Source organism: Sceloporus undulatus, chromosome 5, assembly GCF_019175285.1.
Source record: "Sceloporus undulatus isolate JIND9_A2432 ecotype Alabama chromosome 5, SceUnd_v1.1, whole genome shotgun sequence".
NCBI classification, from domain to species: domain Eukaryota; kingdom Metazoa; phylum Chordata; class Lepidosauria; order Squamata; family Phrynosomatidae; genus Sceloporus; species Sceloporus undulatus.
In genome coordinates, this window is record NC_056526.1 from 63,095,442 (window position 1) to 63,122,275 (window position 26,834).

The window sequence follows — 26,834 nt, forward strand, 5'->3', positions numbered from 1 at the left end:
TCTAATTCATCAAATTAAATTAGGAAGCCCACCATAGAAGCCCATGGGACCACTTTCTTAAGGATTAATTAGTTACAAGATAACATGGCACTGTTTGTTATTGACGTTTTATTAGCTATTTACTAATCACTAGCCAAAACTGTCTGATCCACTTTGGATGACAACTAATCATTCATCCAAAATCTGAGCTAGTCTGAATGAACTATAATCACACTTCCTTTTCTTTGATACATTTTATATCATGCAACAGTTTTCTTTCTAAAAAGGCTAGAGAACAGAAGCCATCAAAAGAAGGCCATAGGTAAAGAGATTCAGTTGCACCGAAGATGAACCCTGATGGACCCCACAGGCCAATGGCCAAAGAGTCAAACAGAAATCCCCCAACACCACCTTCTGGGCCACCCCTACAAGCAAGACTGAAACCACTGCATAACAGTGCCCCCAAATCACATCCCAGCAAGGTGGCCCAGAAGGATACCATGGGTGATGGTATCGAATGCTGCTAGGAGATCTAGCAGGGCCAACAGCGACACACTCTCCCCCTCCCGTCCAGTTCCACCAAGGTGACCAAAGCTGTCTCCGTCCCATAGCCAGAAGCCAGACTAAAATGGATCAAGATAATCCATTTCATCCAGAAACCCCTAAAGCTGGGAGGCCACCACTCATTCCAGAACTTTGCCCAAGAATGGAATATTAGAGACTGTGAGACCTATAGTTATCCAAAATAGTGGGATCCACATATTTCTGTTATAACATCAACAGCACCCTAAGATCAGGAGCAGGCCTTTGTGATGCCAATGGAGTAGGGAAGACAAGGATTTTGTGCAAGAGAAGAACTGGTTTGGGATGTAAAAAGAAACAAGGTAAACAGGAACAGAATCCAGGTAAGATCTGGCTAAGTCTCTCTCTCTCTCTCTCTCTCTCTATATATATATATATATATACACACACACACATACACATACACACACACACACATCACACATCACATATCACACACATACACACTATTCCTTTTTCATTCAGTGCAACTTATCCTGAGATTTGTCTCCCTACCTGGAGACCAGAAGAAGCAAAATAATTTCCTGAGATTTCCATCAGCCAAGTGAAATATTAAAGCAATGAAATATCGCAAATACATGATTTAGTCCATCCTCATCCAATGTTTTTTTCTAAAAAGACAGTTCCCTTCCCCCACCTTTTTGAAACTGTACTTACTAAAGCAAATGGAGCTTCCTCATAAATATTAATGTTACTTTTTGTAGCAAGAGGCCAACAACTCATCATCTCTCTTCCCATTTATGCTCTGGATTACATACTAAATTTCCCAGAGGAATTCCTGTGCTGATTAAATGACCATGTGTATTTACTCAAATTGGGTTTTCCTTTTAGTGTTGTCACTCAGTTAAAGAAATCTTAATTGATTAATCTTACAGGTTTTAGTTGTTCAAACCATTAATCAATTACAGATGCAATCATAAATATAAATTACTTGGGGGGGGGGACTCCCTGAACTTTGGGGGGAGATTATTTTTGGAGCAAATATATTTACTCTTTTCAAAAAAAAAGAACTAGAAAACTGCTTATATTTTAATATTAGGGGCACAACAGTCCCAAAGGGCAGTTAGAAGCATCGATTGTATAAATGAAGTGGCTTTAGCAAGAATCATCTCAGACAAAGCAATGCAAATATATATATCTGGTAATGCCTTCAAAAGTAGGTTGCAGAAAGTAATAAAGGCATGACACAAATTTTACATATTTACTTATTTACATTATTTTTATGCTGATTTTCCATAGCTCAAAGCACCTAACGAAAACTGATAAAATGTATTCAGAGAAAAATGCCATAGAATCAAAGAAGAAAAATGAACTAAGATGACAACATTGAACTGTCTACTGAATTTGAGCTAAAGCAGAGCTGGAGAACCTGGGGCCTTCCTACTGTTATTGTAACACAAAGCACATGAGAATCTGCCAGCCTACTGAGGGGAATTGGGGTACGATAGTCTCAAACTGATGGGACTTGGAGTACAATAGTCTATTGCTCACGTCCCTTGATCTAATGCTTTTTGTGCTATTCAGGGTGTATCCACTTTGCAGAATTAAAGCAGTTTGACACCACTTTGACTTTCATGACTGTCCTATAAATCCTGGCACTGGTAATATGGTAAGGTATTCAGACTGGCCTGTCTGTTCCCTCATCAACTACAAATCCCAAGATTCTGTAGGATAGAATCAGGACAGTTAAAAGTAGTATCAAACTGCTTTAATTCTGCAGTGTGGATATATCCTCAAGGCAGAAAGCATGTTCTAAAATAGATATGGGAATCAGATATTCTCCAACATTTCACAGATGAAAACTAGGACACACATGGCCAAGAAATGTCAGAGTGTGGTCCAGATAGCAAAAGGTATTAATGAGGAAGGACACACAAGCTAGAAGATGGTTTAGCAGTTTGCTTTGGTCTGATGACACTAGGAATGGTAAGACTCTACCCCTCCTTTCCTTTTCCTTCTGCAGATTACATTCAGTGCAAACTACTTTAGCACTCAGTTTTCTGCAACTGAAATTAAGCTGAGGGAAAGGGGGGAAAGTGGGAGGAGGAAAGAGAAACTAGGACAATTTTAAAAGCTGCTCAAAAATGAGACAGAGTATTGATCGAGACTGTCCCTGCCTAATCCAGACAACTAGAGGGTATGCAACACCCAAATGTAACTGGAGCTATGAATTACAGAAAGATGATTGCATTACACCCCTTTCACCTTCCACACATTTTTAAAAAACCTAATCCCTGAAAACATTCACTGCCTTTTTATTATTCACTTTCACAACCAAACTGAAACAGGCTTCTAGATTCCTCTTCAAGACTTCTATTGACATCAAGGGAACCATTCAGCACCTTAGTCATTCTAACTATTTCAGCTTTGTATTTCCACCACAGGAAGGTATCCAGCTGTTATCCATCATGCCACTATTACCTTGGGGCTTATTTCATCTGAATTGTGCTTTTCTAGGCCTTCAGGCTATTTTGGATTTCAGTCGCCAATTACACTTTTCTAATTTAACTTTCAGTTTGGTTTTTTATAAAAGAAACAAAGTCTCTTACCATCCAAGCTGTGACAAAGTCTCCCATCCAAGTCCCCACTGCTGCTACCTTCATAAAACTTTCATTTCTGATGCCCATGAAGTCTGTTACAATGTATGCCCTGTAAATGCAAGCACATATACTGTGAGTTACAGTCATTTACTGCAGAATTATAGATGATTTGGCTTTTCTGACATGGGGGGAGGGGGGCATGTCAGCTGTCAGCATCAGCTCTGTTTTTCTTTTATAGTTTAGATCAGGGTGCGACTCATATGGCCCAACATATGTTGTTGGACCACAAATTCCTGCAACCTTATCCAGTGATAAAGGGCTCTCCAACAATATTTGGAAAGTCATGTGTTCCCAACTCTGGGACCCTTTCACACTACACAATTGTAGCACTATGGTTCCACTTTAGCCATGACTGCATCCTATGGAATCCTAGGCTTTGGTGAGACAAGAGAGCTCTCTTGAAGATAGTTTTATAGAGCCCTCCCTAAACTGCATATGCCAAGATTCCACAGGAAGGAATGTTGGCAGTTAAAGTGGAATCGTAGCACTATAATTGTATAGTTTAAAAAGGCTCCTGATGTCTGATTACATGCTGCATTTATACCCAGATTTTCTTTCATCAGAGAACTCAAAGCAGCATAGAGCCAGGGCAAGTCTAACATATTTGGGTACCTGATGCAAAGAAAATGGCATCCCCAGTCTCATGCCATATAAAAAAGCTAAATGGCTTGGCAGCTGACTCTTCCTTCAACAGGAGTGATGAGACAACATACTCTCCCATATCTGAAGGAAGCAGGCTGGCTTAGAAGCTGTGGCACAATCCATGTGGTATGCAGTGCCCTTCTCCAACATCAGCTGCCAGTGATTTCCTCACTCTGCCCCTAGTGTTGGGGCTGGCCCTGAGCACAGCCTCTGACACAGATACAATGATACTTTTTTCTAGTGAAAAGGCAAAGGCATGGATCCTAATGGTTTATCCCCACTAAATGTGCTGAATTGGGAGGCAACATATAAATAGATCACATTGGATCTACTTTAGTTTGGACTAACAATAGGATCGAAGACTCAACATGGTGTAGTGGTTTGAGTGGTGACCTTGGGCAAGTCACAGTCTCTCAGCCTCAGAGGATGGCAATGGTAAATGCCCTCTGAAGAAACTTGCCAAGAAAACTCTGTGATAGGTTCATGTTAGGGTTAGATCTGCAGGCAAACAACACACACAACAAGAGAAGCAAGGTCAGTGAGTCAGCTTGCAGCTGGACACTATTCACATGAACATAGTGATTTAGGACTAAACCAAAGTGAGGAGAAAAGTAGGAATCAGAAATAGGGTCATCTTAGGGTTGTATCTCACACATACTGCTTTGGTATTCTAACTATACAACTGTTGTGATTTCTTTTTTGTGCTAGAGTCATCCCAATACATAGCAATTGTAGAACCCATGTTGGCTTTCCAATGATATAACCTGTAGAAGCTATTCTGGGATAATTCTCTAGATATATCTTGATTTCACTAAGTCTTTGACAAGGTATCTCATGATATTTTTGCAGACCAGCTTGTAAAATGTGTGGTAAACAATACTGCTGTTAGGTGGATTTGTATAACCAAAGAGTATTTACTGATGGCTCCCTATCATCCCTGACAGAAGTTGGAAGTGAAGTGCTCCAAGGTTCTGCCTGATTTCCTTCAACATGTTTAGACATTACTTGGACAACAGCACAGAGGGCATATTCTTCAGATTTTCAAACTGGAAATCATTGAAATCATAGAAGACAAAATGCCTTCGAAGACAGGATCGGGGGGGGGGGGTGTCATTCACATGTCGGTTTTTTGTACCAGAATGATGTGAATAACTCACTCACACATTCTGGCTTTGTTATTCACACTGTGAAATAGCATCGATCTGCATCTCTTTGGGATTTTAGTAGGAGCCAGCAGCTAGGCAGGGTGGGGAATCTCCCATTGACAGTCCTGGGCTTGGCCTCCATGGTCTGGGGCGGGATGCTGCTTTCTCCCCAGGAAGCTGTGGGAAGGCAGCCCATAGCAATGGGTGTAGAAGGAAAAAGGGAAAGTCAGCTAGGAGGAGCCTCATCCCCCCCTCCCCCGGCCAGGAGTCTCCAACGTGAAAGTATTTGAACTGCATTCAAGGTATGCTGTGTTTAATCTGGGTTTCTTTAAATCATTATTCATACTTGTGATGATCCCTGGGATCCAAGCAGCCAAACAATCACCCTGTTCTTGGCCCTTAGTCTCCCCTTAGTCCCAGCGGATCCCAACACTGCTGACAACACAAATCATTTTAAAAACTCTGAAAAAAAGTCAATATTGATTATCATGGGTTATGTGGGGTTTTTGGTAGCCCCCCCCCAAACTGATTCGGGTGCATGGGGGGGGGTGAACAACAGGGATTCAACCTGAATTCATCCCGGATTATTTTCACCACATGAAAAGCTCCCAGGATTCACAATGACTTTAACAGGCTGAGGAACTGAGGTAATACAGTACTAACAAAATGAATAAATAAATATCTGGAGGGAGATCAAATACTTGAATCAGGTGATGCCTGGCTTGGCAGGAGCACATGAAAAGAGGATCTAAGGGTCTTCACAGGCCACAAACGTAAGATGAGTCAACAATATGATGTGGCAGCAACAAAGGCTGATACAATTGTAGGTTGCATCAACAGAACTAAATTGTCCAGAATGAGTATATAACAGAATCACTTTCTCCTGCCACAATTCACATGCAATACTGTGCCCATTTATGGGCACCACGGTTTGAGAAAATATCTATAGAAAGATAACCTAGATGGTAAAGAGTTTAGAAATAAAATCAAATGAGAAAAGCTTGCATGAGAAGAGAAGATTAAGAAGTGGAATAATAGCCCTCTATTATTAGTTAATCTAAAGGACTATTAGGTAAAAAATTGAGCAAGCTTGTTTACTGTTGCTTTGCAGGAAAGAATCCAATCCAATGGTTTCTAATTAAAAGAAAAAAGATTCTGACTAAACATTAAGAAGAACTTTGTGATGGTAACGGCTGTTCAACCATGGAATAGTCTTGGTGGCATCACTACGGCTGGTGTCACCTTGTGTAGTAACACCCTCTCATTGACCTCCTCCCATACTACATGCATATAGAATCCTTAGTAATGTTTTTGTACTAATTTACTCATAAATCGTAATTCCCATATGCAGTGGGCCCTTGGTATCCACTGGGGTTTGCTTAGAGGACCCCCTATAGGTACCAAAATCCATGGATGCTCAAGTCCCATTAAATACAGTGGCATAGTAAAATGGTGTCCCTTATATAAAATGGCAAAAACAAGGTTTGCTTAGTACAACTTATATATATTTTTAGATATTTTCAAGCTGTGGATGCTTGAATCCATGGATAAGGAGAGCCAGCTGTATCACGGAATCTAATGATAATAGTTGTGACATAAACAAATGCCAAAATTAAAATTATCTTTATATTATAATATCACATGCACAGAATAAATGTGTGTACATATACATAGTTTCATGAGATTAAAGTGAAAATTTGGTAAAATGTGAGGTTTATAAAGAATTTTTTAAATTAAAATTTAAAAATTTGAAATTTTATTTTTAATTAAAAAAACTGGGGCATTTTCTTTCTCCTCCTACTGACCCTCACCCCACTCACACCATCTCTTCAACATTTTAAAGCGATAGAAGTAAATGCCACAGCCTGTTTCTGCCAAAATACAGATGTATGAGGGACAGTGGTGTCACCCCTCCTTAAGATGTCATCTGGTGCCGTCCACACCCCTGCACACCCTTAATGACATCACTGAATAGTCTATTTCAGAGTTTGGTGGAACTTCCTTATAGGAGATTTTAGACAGCTCTTAGATGGCCACCTCTCAGGGATGCTTTAGGGATCACAGTGCTAGCAGGTGTCTGGATTACCTGGCCTTTCCAACTCTATGAGTGTGTTTTCAATCTGAGTAGTGAAATTAGACATGGAGGCAGAGCTCTGATCTCTGTACTGACTTCAACAGGACCCACTAACTAAACATGGATCTCAGCAATGAGATCTGCCAACATCTTTTTCATAGTTTTTTTTTTAAACTATGAGACTGACAATCTGTGGGAGGAAGAATTAATTATTCCCCTTGCATCACTTCCCTGATTAAAACTGACCCCATTCAAGTTGTTGTTGGCTGCAGGAAGGAATAATGAGATGTAACCAAAGAAATAAAGAACCATGTCACAAGAAAATCCATCTTCCATGCAGCAAATAGCATAGAACCTTGAACTGAAAGCCTGCATAAAGGAAGAAAAAAACTAACTCTTATGGCTTGACCTTCATATAATGGTTCTGCCATTTGAATAACTGCTGTGAAAATGAAGTCGTTTAGGTCAGACTTTGAAATAGAGATACCTGACCTGTGACCAACCAAATAATACAAGCTTGTATCTGGAAAGAACTGTGCAAAATACCACTTTTCACAGGAGACTAACTAGAAGCACTTGCCACTTGTTGCATTTGTTCATATCATTGACCCAAAAGAAAATGAATTAATTACAATGATGATAATATGTAAGTTAACAACCAGCTTTAACTCGACCTTACAAAAGGGAAAACACCTTTTCTAGAAGATGGTGGGACGCTAAGAAAATATATTGTTCCTGAATCTTCCCTGTGTGGATACAATTCAAATAAATGCAGAATGGCTAATGTTGGAATACAGCCCAGATTCTGCCCTAAGCCAATGACCTCCACTTGTATTCAGCAGCATGCCTCTCATGTCCAGCCAGTATGGTAGTGATGGGAAGGCATCAGATAAGGGAAGGCCATCCAATGCCTTGCCTTGTTACAGTTGTATACCTTTTTGTTGAGGGGCAAAACCCATCAATAGACTCTCAGTCTCACTATATTTCCATGACTGGCTTGGTACAGTAAGTCCCTTCTGCAGTAGTTCCATTTCCCAGGCAGTTAAACAGTGTGAGTTGCCATGATTCTGCTCCCCTGCTCTTCTCCCCCTCCCCCTTGCAGTGATTCCACCTGCCAACACTTCCTTCAAACTGGCTACTGTATGATGTTCAAAAAGTGTTGGCAGCTAGGATTGGTTGTTCGTCTCTCCTGCCCACTGCCTCTAGCCACTGATCTCTCTTCCCCCCCATACCAATCTGCAGTAAAATGAGGAAGAAACAGAAAGGGGACAGTATGAACACTGGTGAACCATAGAGTGCAGCACCATACTGGTACTGAAACAGAAGTGTGATAAAAAATGCTTCAATACTGCTATGTTTCTGTGTGCTCCAAAAATGCAATTGCTGTACTGTAGAGGTATTGTGTGATAACCTCCTCAGACATGGTTCTGCCAGTTCCTTCCTCTGAAATATAGCCTACAGCACCTGACATTCATTGGCAGTCTTCCATCCAGGTACTAACTAGTCCTGACCCTGCTTGGCTTCCAAGATCAGATGGGATCTGGTGCGGTGCCTTTAGGGTATCTATAAGTACCCATAACCCTTCAGATTATAGGTACTTATTGTTTCCTCTCCCCTCCCCCAGCCCCCCAGTTTACTGCAAAGAATACACTTGCCAAATTATCAGCTTTGTTTGGCATTCCCTTCATGTCAAGAGAAAATATATAAAACTCACCACCTCTCCAAGGCCAGTCCTGCTTAATTAGTCAGAATATGATTTTTTTTCAAGATTAAAAACAAGCCTTCAAATCTTCCTTTATCCTTCCCATTTTAAAATCCTCCTCTTGTATCCACCAAAATCCAAACAACACAGTTCCTCAAACCTGCTCCTCCTTTTTCCTAGTGCTTTTTGCCCATAGCACCAGCAGCATGGTGCCTTCTTTTCCCCCATTCCCCACCATCTGGGATCTCTTTCTTCCCCTGTGGTCTTGGTCTGAAGTAAAGTATTTTCATTACTGAGAGCCAGTGTGGGGTAGTGGTGTGAGTTTCAGACTGGGAGATAAAAGTTCAGTTTCCAGCTCAGCCATGAAATCCACTTGACCTTAGGCAAATCACATGCTTTCAGTCTCAGGGAAGGCAATGGCAAACCTCCTCTGAACAAATCTTGCCAAGAAAACCCCATGATTGATTTGTCCTAGGATTGCCATGTCAGAAACGACTTAAAGGTACACAACCCCATAACATCAGGAGGAACTTCCTGACAGTAAGAGCCGTTTGACAGTAGAACACACTCCCTTGGAGTGTGGGGGAGACTCCTTCTTTGGAGATATATAAACAGAGGCTGGATGGCCATATGTCGGGAATGCTTTGATTGTGTCTTCCTGCATGGTAGGGGGTTGGACTGGATGGCCCTTGTGGTCTATTCCAATTCTATGATTCTAGCAACAACACATTTTCATTAACAGATGGTCTGTTACTATCAGCCAACCCACAGTGATTTAGCTTTAGGTGATACACATATATTCTGGCAAACAGGTAATGGGTATTTGCATATAGTCTTTAGATAATTGAATTGTATGTGGAAACTTCCAATGTTTGAGACACCATCCATGTAGCCAAATTATGGCATCATTCAGATACACACACAGGATTGACTATGAAATCCTTATTTTAGCTATTTGCATTTTGTTGAAAGAAAGGTAAAGCCTCGTTAGACAGAAAAATGCTGGAGAAAGATTTATCCCAGTTTCCTTGTAATTTAATGCTTCTCAGATTTGATAGAACCATGCACCAAAGGTTTGTTTCTATTAAACTCGAGGACCCCTTAGAGCAAGGATGACGACCCCTACTTTTGGTAGATGTGGTCCATTGGATCTCCCCATCCACTTGCAAACTTCTTCCTTTCTTCTCTTATATAAGAGGAAAGATACTGCTTAGAACCTGGGGACCTGTTGCATAAAAATTAGCCCTGTTTCGTAGTCTGGGAAAATATCAAATGGAACTGAGCTCCAATTTAGCCTAATAATTAGAATAATGGGACCAAATGGCACTCCATTCCAGCTTTATCCAACTTATACTATAATATGTTTCAGTGGCATAGACAACGTTCCTTTCTGTTGCATAGAATAAAACCTAATCTTTAGAACACAGAGTAATGAAGCTTTACTTCCTTCATCAAAAATGAAGAGAAAAACAATTCCACAGAACAATTTCCTTTCTCTCCTAATGGAAGGGATCACCAAAGCAACAATTTCATTTAGTTTGATGGTAAGCATAGTTTTGCAGCTTGTCTATGGAAGGTAAATACATAGACTCTACATTCTAGACATATCCAGAGTAGCAGATAATTGAAGTAATAGTCCATTATGATTCTTCTGGTGTACAAATGTATCAAAATGTTTGCCCATATTCATTTAGTGCTGTCAAAGTTCTAACAGTTAGATTCCAGCTCCTGAAAATACACATGAGATCCTGGATTGAATGAAAGCCTCCAGTGAACATACCAGTAATGAAGTTCCCCCAACAATCAGATCTAGCACACATGCCATAGTATTAGGCAGAGCTTGGAGAGAAGTTACTTTTTTGAACAACAGTTCCCAAAATATCTCATTCACTAAGACCATGCTATCTAGGATATGCTGGAATATGTCATCCAAAAATAACTTTCCTATGCTCTTCTCCTAGGCTTACATTTGGAGTGGAGTAACTGGGGTGTTTTATTTTGAAGTAGAAGAGAAGTACCAGTCACTATTACAAATGCTGTGTCTCCATGGAGACTAAAGGGAGGATAAACGGGGACACAGTAGAAAATTAAATATGCATTATTATGACCTTCAGTTTTCTGGCAGAGTCTTAATGCCTTACTGTCTAATAATATATATGGAGCTGGGGGAAAGACACCAGTTTTGAGACCAGCTTAAGGAAATACAGCAATGCCACTTGACACTGAAATTCAGGATGCAAGAAACTATGGCTGGGACTCACTATGGTATTATGTGTACATAAATGGCTGTACATATGTGGAAAATTGCAATGCCCATATTTATGATCATGGTGTCTCCCCTGCCAGGTAAGTATGTTGCAATGTATGGGCATCCATTGCACAATGGTAGCAATGGAGTCACTAATGGGCCATGGTCTGAGCATTCAGACACAAGCTAGAAAGTGCTAGAGCAAACGAGAGAACTCAAGTGGCTGGTGTGCACCAGAAGTGCCTGATGCGAATCAGAAGTGCCTGATGTACATTGGACTACTTTTGCCAGTGCTGGATACATATCTTCACAATTCACTAACAAGATTTTGCTGCATGAAGTTGAAGGCTTTCATGGCCGGCATCCATAGTTTTTTGTTGGTTTTTCGGGCGATGTGGCTATGTTCTAGAAGATTTTCTTCCTGACGTTTCGCCAGCATCTGTGGCTGGCATCTTCAGAGAATGTTTGCCTGTAAAAAGTGGGTCTATATATACTGTGTGAGCCTGGGAATGCATGAGTGATTTGCATGTGTATTGTTCTGTGCTGGGCCTGCCATCTGCACAGAACAATACACATGCAAATCACTCCTGCATTCCCAAGTTCACACAGTATATATAGACCCACTTTTTCCAGGCAAACATTCTCTGAAGATGCCAGCTACAGATGCTGGTGAACCATCAGGAAGAAAATCTTCTAGAACATGGCCACATAGCCTGATAAACCCACACAAAAAAACACAAGATTTTGCTGCATTTCTGCAAATTAGCTATGGATTCATAGTTACAAAATACAGACTATGAACATGGCCTATGTAATGTATGACCCCAGTTCAGATAGTTGCTGGGACGTTGATGGCTGAAGACAAACAGGATTACAAAAAGAAAAGGGAGGCACCACAATCCAACATTGCACAAAACCAGTCCTAGATCAATCCAAACAAGGGATGGAGAAAGAAGCTGTGATATGGACCTCAGGTGACCTTGTTTTTTTAGCTTAGGTTTAGGAGATGGTGAAAGAATGTTTGACTGAGGGCAAGGGCAGGCAACATGTGGCCCTCTAGATATTGGTGAGTCAGTGAGTAATGAGGGTTGATGTGAGTGCAATCCAACAACATCTGTAGGGCTACTAGTTGCCCTTTCCTGTCACTTAGACTGTCACCATTAAGGCTGGCCTGGGAGTGGAGTTGGGGCATTTCGCCCAGATGATGTGTACAAGTCTAGACCCAAGGTCTGCCTTCTGTTGATGGAATGTCCCTGTTTTTAGACTCTACCTCCACCCCATTTCCAGAGATCTCTTCTTCAATCCCACACAACATCTCTCCTTACTCAGCAGAGTCTCCTTGGTGTACTATTATTAGGGACTGCCATAGGAAGAAAGATGTACTGTACAACCACCATCCCAGTTGTATGTACTGATATCAGAATCCAACCTTGGTCTTTCACCCCATAAGATAAGCAGAACCTGGCCACTAAAACCTCCGACTCAGTGCTTCTGAAACAGAAAGCCTTCAGAGTGAAGTGGCTAACAGCCAAGCACAAAAATTGGCCTTTGTGTATATTTATGTCCCTCTTTCACACTCCCATTTTAGCTAACACAGACAATACTGTGCATATAAAAATACCTTTAGGGCAAGACTGTAAAACAAAAATCCCCATTTTAATTAACCAACTCATTAATTAGTAATGCTAATAAAATGTATTCCCTTTCCGTGTGTGTGAGTGCAAATACATGCACACATGCAGTTTTCAATATCTAAATGTATCTCAGACAGTCTTATGCCTTCCCAGTACATCTCTACTAGCTGCTGAACCTGTTTAATTAATAATATGTTTTGTCTATTCTAGTCACTGGGGACAAAAGAGGAAACAGTTCCAAAGTGTTCACTTTGATCCATGCTGAATAAAATAAGGGACTGTGTAGCTGGCTCAATCAATGTGTGAGTTGTCAAATGAACATCAACCACTACTCTGAATTATATGTTAATTTAACATACATTTGCCTGAACTTTAATAGTACTAATTTGGGTTCTTTCACACCAACATTTTAAAACAAAAAATGTACCCTGAGAAATGTTTCTTCTTTTCTGGAAATATAGAAGGCATAGATGCTACTTTGTATGTTCTCTTTGCTTTTAAGGTTGTTGTTAAGTGACCTTGTGAATGAAGACACCTCCTGTTCTCAGCCATTATGCATAGTTTCCTTAGGCTCCTGGCATAGCCTTCTTGATTGTCTATCTCATATGTAGTCTACCTTTTTTTCTCCTACCCCCTACCTTTCCAAGCATTATTGTCTTTTCTAGTGAGTCATGCCTTCTCATGATGTGGATGAAATACAACAGCCTCAGTTTGGTCATTCTGGCTTCTAGGGAAAGTTCAGGCCTGACCTGTTCCAATACTCATTTGTTTGTCTTCTTGGACATTCACAGTATTAGCACTCTTCTACAATGCTACATCTCAAATGGGTTCATCTTTTTTCTGTTAGCTTTGATCACTGTCCAGCTCTCGCATCCATATGTGCTGATGGGAAATATGATGGTTTAGATATGCCTTACTTTAGTGTTTAGTATTATATCTTTGCTTTTTATGATCTACTAAAGTTCTTTTAAAGACTAGTGTTTATTTCTATATATCCTGTCTTATACAGAACGCCCCATAGGCCCAACCTCTTGGCCAACAGAGAGGACGGGAGGCCCTGAGTAATATCCTGTGGGCCTCCTCCTCTTCCGTGGCCAAGAGGGGGCTATGGGGCTTTTTCTCCTGTTATTTTTGATGTACTTGATGTATTTGTATGGTTTTTGTATTGATAATATGGATTGTGTGTGTTTTTAATTGTTTTGTAAGCCGCCCTGATCGTTGGAAGGGCGGGGTATAAATAAAAATTTTATTTATTATTTATTTAACGTGCTAAGATTGTTCAATTCTGTATTAGTTGGAACACAAAGTTATTTCCTTCCTTTTAAAGTTACATTAAGATGCTGGGCAGATTGTTCTTCATATTCTTTCTCTTTTTTGGGCCCAAGGGTAATGATGAAAGAAGGGAACAGCTCTAAGTGGGGCAGGTAGTGGGAGAACCATAGACCTCTGGTATTAATATAATTGTTAGTACAAACTAGACTCATTGAATCAATTGATAAATGGTAAATCCCATTGATTTCAGTGGGTGTACTCTGATTATAACTGGTGATTTAATTTGGCCTATACAGGTGTGTTTCTCTAAATTTTCACCTTCCTCTTTCTGTGTTTTGGAAGCCTTCCCACCATTTCATATTTCCTGACACTCAGGGATCACTCAGTGGGTATGGTGGTATTGAAATGTGCTGTAACCAATCAGAGCTGGAGATCACTAATATCATTAAGAGCAAATGCGGAGGGGAATCCTGTATAATTGATAGTTTATCTAGCCAATGAGGGATCATAATAAGAACTCTTGAAAGGACAGAACTGTACGAAGATTACTGTTTGCAATGGGACCGTAAACTGAATGTACTCTAACTTGCTAATAGCAACTTGGTTAAATTAGAGGTGTTAGTTGATTTGCTGCCTTTTTCACTATGTTAGCATTGTGCTGCAGTATTATGACTGACGTGGTTGAAAGGATTTAAACTCAATCCAAGTAGTCTCTATCAATTTTTATCCTTGTTCATAGGAGAGGATTTTAAACATCTCCTGCATAGACACTCAGATGAAAATGCATGAATTCATTTACACACATTGGGACTGTGCTTTTGGGACATGATAAGGTGATCTGGATATAGGCCTGATTTTGGACCTAACTTGACCATGTTGAGAACCAAATCGGAAGCAAACTTTGGAATTCCACATTTTAGTGCTGTCCATTTATTTGATTTGAAAAAGAAAACCAGCCATGCATTCTTTAGTGACTTTAGATGCATCTTGGATCCATCAAGGATTTTTGTGCCAGCTCCCTTTAAAATTTGTCTTTAAAAATACTGTAACAGAATTTAGAAACAGGGTAGCCCCTTCAGATAGGTTAAACTGAATGATTTCAGAAAAGATGGTCCAGAGGTTTTTGTGCTGATCACCATTAAATTCGCATTAAACATATTTGAACTTCATTTATGTGTGCTGCATTTCTAAATTATGGTCACTTGCAAGATGCCATGCATGTGTTTTATATGTGCATAGAAGCATATTCTGCTTTAAATTATATATTGTTGGTCCCAAGCAAATGTTGATTTACCAAGTTTCCACTGATTGAATGGATCTAACTTTAGTTAGAATTAGAAACTCAATTTAGGCCTGTGTGTGCCTCCCTCTCATAATGCCAGAACCTCAAATAAAAAAGTTTAAAAAAAAGGGGGGGGGGGATAAGATCACTAAAGAACTCATAATATTATCAAACTCCAGTCTAAATAGAAAATAGAGGCAGAATTGGGAATAAAGGAGAAGTACAGTGGCCTTACACAGGGGATCCATTCCGCCCCCCACCCCCACCCCACGTAAGGGGAATTCAGCATATGCTTGAGCCTCATTGAAAATAATGGGGCTTGTGCCCACGGCACAGTGCATACCATTGCCCCTTGCGGGGTGCTTCGAGGCTTCTTTCAGCATGGCTTTCAGCATAAGCTGAAAGCTGGGTAAGTCCCTCCTGCGTATGACATGGGCACACTGTACCAATATCTAGTAAATATAATATGTAGACAAGAAAAAAGACTCACTAAACTTAACAACAACTAGTAGCAGTACTACTACTACTAGACAATATATATAGAAGGAACAATGAAACTACATCCAGAAAGGGTTTGGAATGGAGGACTGAAGATTGGCAGTGGGAGGATGAAGGTAGAAAACTATAAACACAAAATTCCAAATACAAAATTAGAGAGCTCCCCATCAAATTCCTCCTAAAAGAGAACATTAAAAAGAGCAAAGCAGAACCCTCCCAACAAGCACTGTGATTGGAGAATGCTACTAGGAGTTCTTCCCCCACTTCAGTGGAAGTTAGAATCATAGAATCATAGAGTTGGAAGAGACCACAAGGGCCATCCAGTCCAACCCCATTCTGCCATGCAGGAACTCTCAGTCAAAGCATCCCCGACAAATGGCCATCCAGCCTCTGTTTAAAGACCACTAAGGAAGGAGACTCCACAACATTCCAAGGGAGTGTGTTCCACTGTCGAACAGCCCCTACTGTCAGGAATTTCCTCCTAATATAGAGGTGGAATCTCTTTTCCTGCAGTTTGCATCCATTGTTCCGGGTCCTGTTCTCTGGAGCAGCAGAAAACAAGCTTGCTCCCTCCTCAATATGACATCCCTTTAAATATTTAAACAGGGCTATCATATCACCTCTTAACCTGCTCTTCTCCAGGCTAAACATCCCCAGCTCCCTAAGTCATTCCTCAAAGGACATGGTTTCCAGAACTTTCACCATTTTAGTCGCCCTCCTTTGGACACACTCCAGTTTCTCCACATCCTTTTTAAACTGTGGTGCTCAGAACTGGACACAGTATTCCAGCTGAGGCCTGACCAAAGCAGAATAGAGTGGAACTATTACTTCCCTTGATCTAGACCAGGGGTAGGCAACCTGCGGCCCGCGGGCCGGATGCGGCCCGGCGAGGGCCCTTGGGACCGGCCCCAGCCCGGTCCTGCCGCCGATTGCCGCGGGGCCTTTGGGGGGGCAACTGTCTATAGAAGCCTCGAAACATGCAATTATATTAACATTTTAAAAAATCAGCAAATTTTTTCGCGTGTCATCCATTTTTTTTTAAAAAAAGTGTCTTCCATTTGAAAATTTTGTCCTACATTTGTCCTGGTTTATTTATATATTTAATTTTTAAAATTATTTAATTATTTATTTTTGGCTTCGGCCCCCCAGTTGTCTGAGGGACACGCAACCCGGCCCCCGGCTCAAAAAGGTTGCCTACCCCTGATCTAGACACTTATACTTCTATTGATGCAGCCTAAAACCTCATTGGCCTTTTTAGCTGCGCATCGCACTATTGACTCATGTTCCACTTGTGGGCTACTCGGAGATCCCTTTCACATGTAGTCTCATTCAGCCAGGTGTCCCCCATCCTATATCTATGTATTTCATTTTTCCGTCCTAAGTGCAGTACCTTACATTTCTCCCTGTTGAAGTTCATTTTGTTAGCTTTGGCCCAGCTTTCTAGTCTATTCAGGTCATTTTGAATTTTGATCCTGTCCTCTGGGGTATTAGCTACTCCTCCTAATTTGGTGTCATCTGCAAATTTAATAAGTATGCCCCCAATTCTGTCATCCAAGTCATTAAGATGCTGAATAGCACTGGGCCCAGAACAGAACCCTGTGGGACCCCACTGGTCATTTCTCTCCAGGATGAAAAGGAGCCATTGTTGAGCACCCTTTGCTGACAATGACCAAAATACATCCCCTGACCCATAGCAGTGGCAATGGAGATGGGAGTCTCCATCTGCCCACTTGGATGGCAATGTAGGAGGAGAGGGATCGGAGTGAGTGAGTATAAAACTCCAATCTGTCCTCCCTCCCTCCTCTTTCCTCGTGCCTTATACCACACACAGGACCAGGAGGTATAGGCTTCAAGTGGTTGTATTTAGGGGCCAGGTAGGAATTGTCCTTCACAGAGGGGAAAGTGTGTTTGCCTATCCTGTTCTGACTCTCCCTGGTTCCTATGGCATGACTGGTTTTTGGTATTCCTTTAAATGACTTGGTTTAATTGCCTTTTATTAAACTCATTGGTGAGTGGTGTGGTTATTGGTTAACTGAATTGGTTCAAGTGGAAATTAAAATTGGCATCCTGAGGTCACTTTTTGAAGGGTAGTACTGGAAAGGAGGTGTTTGTGGAGTTGTAAGTAAGCACCTACAGACACATTTTGGCAAAAAGGAATCTAAAGACTTGCCCTTTGGGTCCTGGGATTCAGGGTTAGGAAGGGAACAATCTTTAGGCCTGAATTCAACTGGCTTTCCCCTCTTTGGCTTGGGGCTTAAAGGAGAGGTCAGCAAGTGCAGATTTCTGGGAGCAGGCTGGCCAGAGGCAAGCTGAGTTTATCAGCTTGACTCTGTGGCCTGGCTGGGTCACTTTTGACATACTAAAGAGAAAGTAGGTAGACACCTATTTCAGAGTACATCATACTATGCTGCCCTATTGCAGATCAGGTTTAAATAGTTAACAAAGTGGGCCTTAGTTTACCCTTACATTTGTGTGTCTGTCTCTTTCTTCCAAGTGAGTAGGCAATCCAGCTCATTCTCTGCCCTGGGATTTCCCAACATTATGGAGGTATACTTGCCAGCTTTCTTTTATTGTATCTTATTAAGTACAAAGCAATTCAGAATGAACCATTTTGTACCTGATCCAGTTCAATCTGGTGTCTGCCGATTCTTTTCAGAATTTGACTGAATCAAGTGCACAGTGCAAAAACATACTCCCCCGTGAGTATGAATATGACTGTGGAGCCTCAGTATTTTAATACAATAAAGCCAAATTATGTTATGGAGTGATGCTTGGGGTAGCAAGTAATTTGTTTAGGTTTCAAGATGTACTTATGTTGTTTATCATCATGAGAATGCAGGTGAAAACACAGGCATTTGTACACACTTCTGCCACCTCTGTTTTTGTCTTCCTGAGTGTCATGCTGATAGATTGCTCCAAATGGGTCTGTAAGGCTGCAATAATCTGCTGTGATACCAGAAAAAAATGATTTCAGGCTATTTTTTACTCCACTGCAAACATTTAAGGGTTTATTCTCGCATTACATTTGTCAATAGCCAAAGTCTTTTCAAACCCTCTCTTTTAGTATGTGGAGCTACCAGTATGAGGCAAGCCAGTTCACATAGCTACCTGTCCACAATAAAGTGGCAGGATGAGCCACTTTATTTATTTATTTATTTATTTATTTTACTAAAACTATTGGAGCTGCACAGAACAGCTCAGCTGGGCTGTTTTGAGTGGTCAGGGATCTCTTACAATCTAATCCTGAGGAATATGTAAGACAAACTACAGCTCACTGTGAAGAATTTGCCCACCATTTTGCTGATAAAATCACTCAGATTTGCTCTGACTTAGACGCCAGAATTGATACAGTTTTGGTGGATGTACCCTTGCCCCCTGCTCGTCCAACATTGATGGATACCTTTCAATTAGTGCAGCCTGAGGATGTGGACAGGCTCCTTGGCTACTCATTCCTTTTAGGATTTGGTACAAGCTTCTTTTCTTAACGTTTAAAGCTTTACACAACCTGGCTCCCCATTATCTGTTAGTCCTTATTTCATTTCACCATCCTGTTCCAGATTTGTGGTCCAGGAGCTCAGGGTTTCTTACCTCGCCAAGGATTTCTTCTTCCTTTGTTCGGCTTTGTCCTTTTTCACTTGCTGCACCATACTCCTGGAACTGCCTCCCTGAACATCTGCAGACTCTCCCTTCTCTTGCTAGTTTTAAATCCAAATTAAAGACTTTCTTATTTTCTAAAGCCTTTGGAACTGTATTTTAATATTGTTTTATAATTTTACATTTGGTTATATGTATTCGTTGTTTTTACAGTTTATATTTTAATTGCATAACTTGCTTAATTTTGTATAGTTTATATTTTATGACTTTTAGATTGTATGCCATTGGCAGATTACACGATGTTTTGATGATGCCTGTAAAGTGCCATGCAAATTTATGATGCTATATAAATAAACATTAATAATAATAATAATAATAATAATAATAATACAACTGTGTCAATAAGATCAAAACAATAGGAAAAGAAAGATGTAGGTACCTTCTGGGCTGGAGAGCATAAGAGCAAGTGATTTTGTATTAGAACTGTATACATATAAATTTATAAAATGACCATCTCAGGAGACACGGGATTAAAAACTAATGAACTGTAGCCATATACAATTTAGATAATTTCACCAAGTCAACCTACATTAAACTAGTTTATAATCTTCTCTCTGTATCTTTTTTTAAAAAATAAGAAAAAATAAGAAAAGGAATGGAGTGGGGGGAGAATAGAAAAAGTCTGCTGAGAGAGATTTGTGAGGAATGGCTTCTTCACTTCCAATCTGCATAACAGATCCTATCATGCACTCTTGAACCGATGTGATGAACTACACTTATGGCATATGCAGTGAGAGTTTATGACAACGGTCTCCTTAACCACCAGAACATATAATGTGATTTATAAAAGGAAATTTCAATGACAGTCAGAACTCACAATTTCATGAATTAGCTTGCCACCAAGTACTTATGAATTGCTTTTTAAAAGCCTTCAGGACAGGATAGGATTAATAATAACAATAAACAAATGCACACATACATGCATATATGTACATAGACAATACACACCCCCTAGTTTGTTTGATGTGCAAAACTGATGAGTTACAGTCCAAGTATATTTTTTTCCTTTGGTTATATGGGCTTAGAACCATGTTTACCAAGCACAGTAAGTCCCCAAGGTGTTAATTAAGCAGACACACTTCTCTATCTAGGTACACAAAACAACACAGAAACAATCCTCTGAACCAGTTCAGACAGGAAGACTTCAAAGAGTACCTAAGGATATTATAAATCCCAGTCTCTAGAGGCAGTGGAAGCAAACTGCAGTTTAGTTTGGCTTAGATCTTTAACTTTACATGCTGTGAAATATTTTATTTTATTGGCTTTCCAAGGGCATAGGTCTGCCCATTAAACAAGAAGCTACAGAACAAGGTGTCTGGAGACAGCAATGCCATTCTAAAAGTGTCATGTCTCTAATCTACACCTTATCTGATTTAGGAGGACCTAGAGATTAGATCCGAGGTTCTCATATGGCGGGACAAGACCCCCAGTGGGGCATGAGAGTTGCTCAAAGGGGATGTGAGACTTGGAGGTTCTGATCCCTCCCCCTCCTCTTCCAAACCTTTTTATGTGTAAAATTTACACATGCATTGAGTTGAATACTGAAAGGAGTGCATGTAGCTCTCACTTCTCACCTGTACATGTGTTTTATAGACTGGAGGGATGCATAACATTGTAACTGGGCATTTCCTAGTTAATCATGCAGCCCTGTGGCAAAAATAATAATTATAATAATATTGTTTTCAATAGCTGCATTTTCTCTAGCAGGCAGAGCAAACTCAGCTCATGCTGGAGGGATAGATAAGAATGTTTCTATCATAGAATGCCAGGGAAACAGTTCTTTTGTTAGTTAGGATGGGGTGATTTTTTTCTCTCCCAGCATAAGAAAGTGTCAGCACCTTCTAGAAAAAGAGAAGGAAGGTATTTAAACACTAGGAGTGATCAGACAATCAGTCTTGCTTGGGAAGGTCCAATGGGGCAGCATTCTATTCATCATGGGGACCCCAATGGGCAGCAGCTGTGATGAAGGACAGCTTTGATCCACTGAGGGATGTGAGCTAACTGTGTTTTATTGTTGCACCGTTTGATATCTGCATGTGATCAATAAACCACTGTTTTGGTGCACTGGTGATTACATTTCATTTTGACAAATTCTGAAGCCTAAGTTGGCCTAGCTGGATCAGGACATTGGAATCATTACACTCCTCCATCTTCCTTTCTTCCTTCCCTTCCTTCCCGCTGTCTGCCCTGTGACAGAAGTTCTCTGGGCAGCTTACAAAAAGCTAAAGACCCTTTGGCTTTTTACACAGCACCAGTTTCATTCAGCTCCCAACTCTCTCTCTATAGAGCAGATGAAAAAATACACCAGCCTGGGCTCAGCAAGAGTTTGAAATGCATTTCAGGAATCGAAAGTACAGTACTGAAAGAGCATGTCTTGCATCTGCCATAGAAACCTCAACGTGTAACTGTGCCAATAACCTCCCACTGATACCAGCCATTGTGTACAACAAACAAGTCCCTGGAGTTTGTGCTGCTTTCCCCCCCAAAAAAGCCTTGGGACATTTAATAAAAGAAAAGAAAAGCACACTTAATTATATTCATTAGTGTTAAACTATGTAATTAGATTAATTGGACATGGGGGTTAGCCACTTTACTAAGTAACAGCCAATTAGATACACACTCAGCAGTCAAATAACTTTTTGCCTCGAAGAGCTCAGACAAAATCTGAGAGCAGAACGGTATAATAAAGGGATCCAGGGTAATTTATAAAGCAACACAGCAGTACAGCCACTTAGTTCACTTTTTTGTACCCTAACATTAGAGTATTTTTGTATCCCTTAAAACAAAGTACTCCTTCTCCTTTCTTTTTATCCATGGTGATCTCATTCTCTAAGTACTCTCCCTATGTCACCAAAACAGCAGTATCATCATCCAAGAAGGAGGGATCATTACACTTGGTGGAACCTCAAAGTGTGCAGAAGTAAATCTTTCAATAGCAACAACAAAACACTAAGAGGGGAACCTCTCTCTTATAAAAGCAGCTCAGCAAGAACTCGTCATCTTTAGTGGGCATAGAACTGTGATTGATGCCCTATTTGGGTGTTCCAAAACAGATTAACCCACAGGGGCTGTTTACACTGCACAACTGCAGTACTATGATTCCACTTCAATTGTAATGTTCTCGTTGTATGGAATCCTTGCTTTTGCATTTTAGGGATGAGTATTTAGAATTCTCAGCCAGAGAGCTCTAGTGCCTCATCAAACTATAAACCCCAGAATTCCATAAGATGCAGCCATGGCAGAGTGGAGTCATAGTACTATGACTGCGTAGTGTGAAGAGGGCACCAGCACATAAGGAAAAGGAAAGTCTATCCTCAACTCACCTGTTGTCACACTCCTCACAAGGAAAGTGAGTGTTTAAAAAGGAGAGCAGCCACTATGCATATAGCTTTCCCACAAAGGTATACTGATTGTGTGGAGAGGCTGCATGCCTACTTTTAGCCTAGAGTTCCTAATATGAAAAAATCAGAAGGAGGCAGCTTGCTCCCTCTGCTTACATGTTCAGATTAATCTTCCTTTGAATGCCTGAATAGGGCTTGGTTTTCTAGAGGAAAGCACTGGTTGAAAGGTAATGTAATGAAACATTCTATTTTAAAAAGTATACCTAGAGCAGGGGTAGGCAACCTGCGGCCCGCGGGCCGGATGCGGCCCGGCGAGGCCTTGGGACCGGCCCCAGCCCGGTCCTGCCGTCGATTGCTGCCGGGGCCTTTGGGGGGCAATTTTCTATAGAAGCCTCAGAAACATGCATTTATATTAACATTTTTTAAAAAATAAGCAAATTTTTTCGCGTGTCCTCCATTTTTTTTTAAAAAAGTGTCTTCCATTTATTTATTTATTTTTTGGCTTCGGCCCCCCAGTTGTCTGAGGGACAGCGACCCGGCCCCTGGCTCAAAAAGATTGCCTACCCCTGACCTAGAGCCTGGAAACTTTAGTGCTACTGTTAATTGTTAAACAAAATAAATTTGTTAATACTGAGCCTAAGGTGAACTGCTAATCCCGAATAAAGCAGGCCTACAATTGAATGAATTGAATGTATATAATTTTGGGCAATGTGACCATGTTCTAGAAGAGTTTATTTGTGACATTTCACCAACGTTTGTGGCTGGCATCTTCAGAACTCCGCCAAGATCACAGTCTCATATGGTGAGGACAGAGGAGAGAGTCTTCTAGGTGGATACTCCCACCCTTTGGAACTCCCTTCCCCAGAAAGCTAGGCTGACCTGCTCCCTGCTTCCATTTCACCAACAAGCAAAAATGTTTTTATTTAGGTAGGCTTTTTAATGTAATAATTGTGGGAGGGTGGTTTTATATAGGGTGTGTGTTTTAGTTAAGTTTTAATTTTTTGTATGTTTTTAATGTTAATTTTATATTGTTTTGATGCAATGATTTTAACTGTTTTTAATTTTTTACTGCAAAGTTTTTAAATATCTCTTTTATTTTGTGAGCTTCCTTGGATCCCTTTTTTGGGAGAAAGGAAGCAAAAAAATGAAATAAATATATAAATAATATACATTTATTGTCAATAAAAATAATCTTAAAACTGCAATTAGGTAGAATTACAATAACCACATGGTCTTTTGTTATCTCCATTTTGAGTTCCATCCTCGGATTTTGAGAGGGGTGATGTGTGTGTGTTGTTGTTGTTGTTTTTGATTGTTTCCTTGGATCATTTTCTAGATTGCAAGCTCATTGGGACAAGACCAGCCGTTTAATGCTTTGTTAAGGGAACATGTGCATGGATATCAGTGAAAGGGAACATGAATTATGCAGTATCAGTAATAAAATAATATGACACTTTACCATTCCAGTAACTGCATTTGATAATAAAATATTACCAGAAATATAGTTGCTTGTAGGGGTGGAATTTCATGAGAATATTTCCTTCTGTTAAAGTCTGGTTTGAAATAAATGAGTGGTTTGAAATATGTGAGTAGGAAAAATATTTGAGAAGATATCTGGTGGATTAGAAGAAACAGAATGGTGTATGACCCTGGCCCCTTTGATTTACTAGTTTGTGCAGGCAAACCATGTATCATGCTGTGTTAGTGCCTTTGATTTTTGAAAAGGTTAAGACTTAAAATTGGCAGGAGACACAAGTCTCTTGGAGGAACCTGGTTTTTGCTATGTAAATATCATTGTTTCTCTCTCCCTCCCTCTCTCTCTCTCTCTCTCTCTCTCTGTGTGTGTGTGTAAAAGTTGGCTGTTTGACAACACTGTCAAGTGATATGGAGATTCTCCTTGCTCATTCTCTATTTGCAGTAAATTTAGGCAATAACTTTCCCTCATTAAAATACACAGTACTTTTATTTTTAATTCACTATTGCTTGCCATATTACCCAGAATCCTGTTTGAGATGATCTCTTCCCAGAATATTGATTCAGAAAGTTATTCACTGAGGACATGTCCACTTTGAAGATAACATATATCAGGACAACATGGCCGGGCACTTTGTTGTGACCTCAGCAGCAGTGTTGGGATGCAAACAAGGATTGCATGGGAAGGCACCTGTCCATCACTGCAAAGAGAGCACTGATAATAGGGGAATTTGGGGCCAAGCCCTTAGTGTAGTGTGAAGGAGCCTCTGTTACCAAATCAGATACCTGTTAGGAACCATGTGAAGTAACCAACTGAAAAAAATGCTATTTTTTCCAGGAATTTATTCTTTTTAACTAATTAAAGTGCTTCAAATTTAAAGTGTTCTTGAACTACTTCTGCCATTGTCGGGTTACTTTGTTTTCTTTCAAACTTTTTATGAATGGTAAAACATTTGGGTGCTTCCTTTTCTTTTAAAAAAATTGTCAGGAAGTCTTTGTGTACATTTTTACAAGTGAAAACTGGGAGATAAATAATTTAAATAAATAAGCCTTATCTTATACTGACAAGTAGCAATGAGGGAATAAATAAGAAGGCCAGGATGATTCAGATATGGTTTATATGTATTAACTCAGAAATAACTCCCACTTCATTAAACAGAGGTTGCTGCCAGAAAGTGACTTGAGGTTTACTACCTCTGGGTTGTTTCATCTCCTCCCAAAGGTATACTGTCTTATTCCTGGTTTCTCTGAGACTTCACAGTCAGATGTCAGAGATAGTGAAGTGAACCATGTGAGCCCTCTCCTGCAGTCAAGATCCCTGTCTGTGATCTGTAAGCCAGTTTGCTCTTTTGATTTCCTGGTTGTCATCCCCAACCCATTCACTGTCTGAACCAGTCCTCCTCCTTAAGGGCCATGGCAATTGCTGAGTTTATAAATTAGTGTCAAAAACCTCACTTCTGATCAGTTTGTGTCACTCTTTCCTATTCCTTGGTCCAGAAAAATCTCCTATTCAGCACCTACCTTTCACCACTGCTTCATTCTGAAGGAACAGAAATGGTTAATCCCTTTTCAATCTCTACTGCAAATAGAGAATGAGCAAGGAGAATCTCCATATTACTTGACAGTGTTGTCAAACAGCCAACTTTTAAACAGCTTCAATCCTGCATTTGAGATGGAAACTGCAACAGTTAGTCCAATAGGTCATCTTTTCAGGAGCTAGTCAGGGGAATGTGTATCCCTGTTAGTTCTGCTAGACCATTCAGCTGATCTCAGTACTCTCTCAGGTATCCTTATGGGCAGCCTTGCTGGGATGTGGTTGGGAGGCATTTTACAGTGCCTCAGTTCCTCCTTGAGGACAGATTTCAGCAGGCAGTGCTGGTATATTTGGACCAACCCTTGGTCTTTAGCCTGTTGGGTCCCACAGGGCTTGAGTTTATCCTCTGTAGTTTTCATGAATCCTCTAGGATACATGATCTGTGGACAGAGGCTGGGTTTTCCTCAGTATACTTATGATACTTGATATTTCCTCTCCGTCACATTCTAGGGAAGCCATGGATGTTCTGAATCATTCTTTGAAGGTATTGAGGGATTGGATGAGGATAAGCAAATTGAAATTAAAACTGGATAATACAGTGTTGGTACTGGTTCAGAAGGTTACCTGTCCAGGCACATAATGTCAGCCTGGTCTGGATGGGGTTGCACTCCCCTTAAAATATCAAGTTTATACCCTGGATTTTCTCCTGGATCCTCGTTTAATACAGGGTACCCAGACATCAGCTGTCTATTTTTTGTTGCCCCGTGCCTTCAAGTTGTTTCCATAATATGCCTGGACAGGTAAGCTTCTGAACCAATACCAACACAAGATTTGTTCACAGGAGAACTGCGTTTGCCCTCCTCTTTGGCTGAGAGAGGGTTATTTGCTGTCTTGTTTTCCATGGCCTAGCAGGGATTTAACTCTGGTCTCCCACATTCTTAGTCCAATACTCAAATCACTACACCAAGGGCACATCTAACAACTTCACCATGCATTTTTCTGGCCTGCAGTGACCCCACAGTGATCCTGCTAAGTCCAAACACACACACAGCACTTTGAAGCAACACCAGCAGAACTGGCCATACATTTCCCCTTGGTGAACTCACTTCTTTTTCTCTTTGCTGCAGCATGCATCACCTTATCAGCCAATAGCCCTTATGGTTTGCCTATTGGA

The 26,834-nt window shown here is 40.5% G+C and overlaps 1 protein-coding gene across 2 annotated transcripts in view; it reads right to left on the reverse strand.

Annotated features, from left to right (window-relative positions):
* The window catches only part of TMEM117 (transmembrane protein 117), a 315,506-nt gene that overhangs the window by 158,471 nt on the left and 130,201 nt on the right, over window positions 1–26,834 (reverse strand). For both annotated transcript variants that reach the window (XM_042468102.1, XM_042468103.1), the window contains exon 4: window positions 3,111–3,210. In XM_042468102.1, coding sequence (XP_042324036.1) covers window positions 3,111–3,210 — 100 coding nt within the window. The remainder of the gene's footprint in view (window positions 1–3,110; window positions 3,211–26,834) is intronic.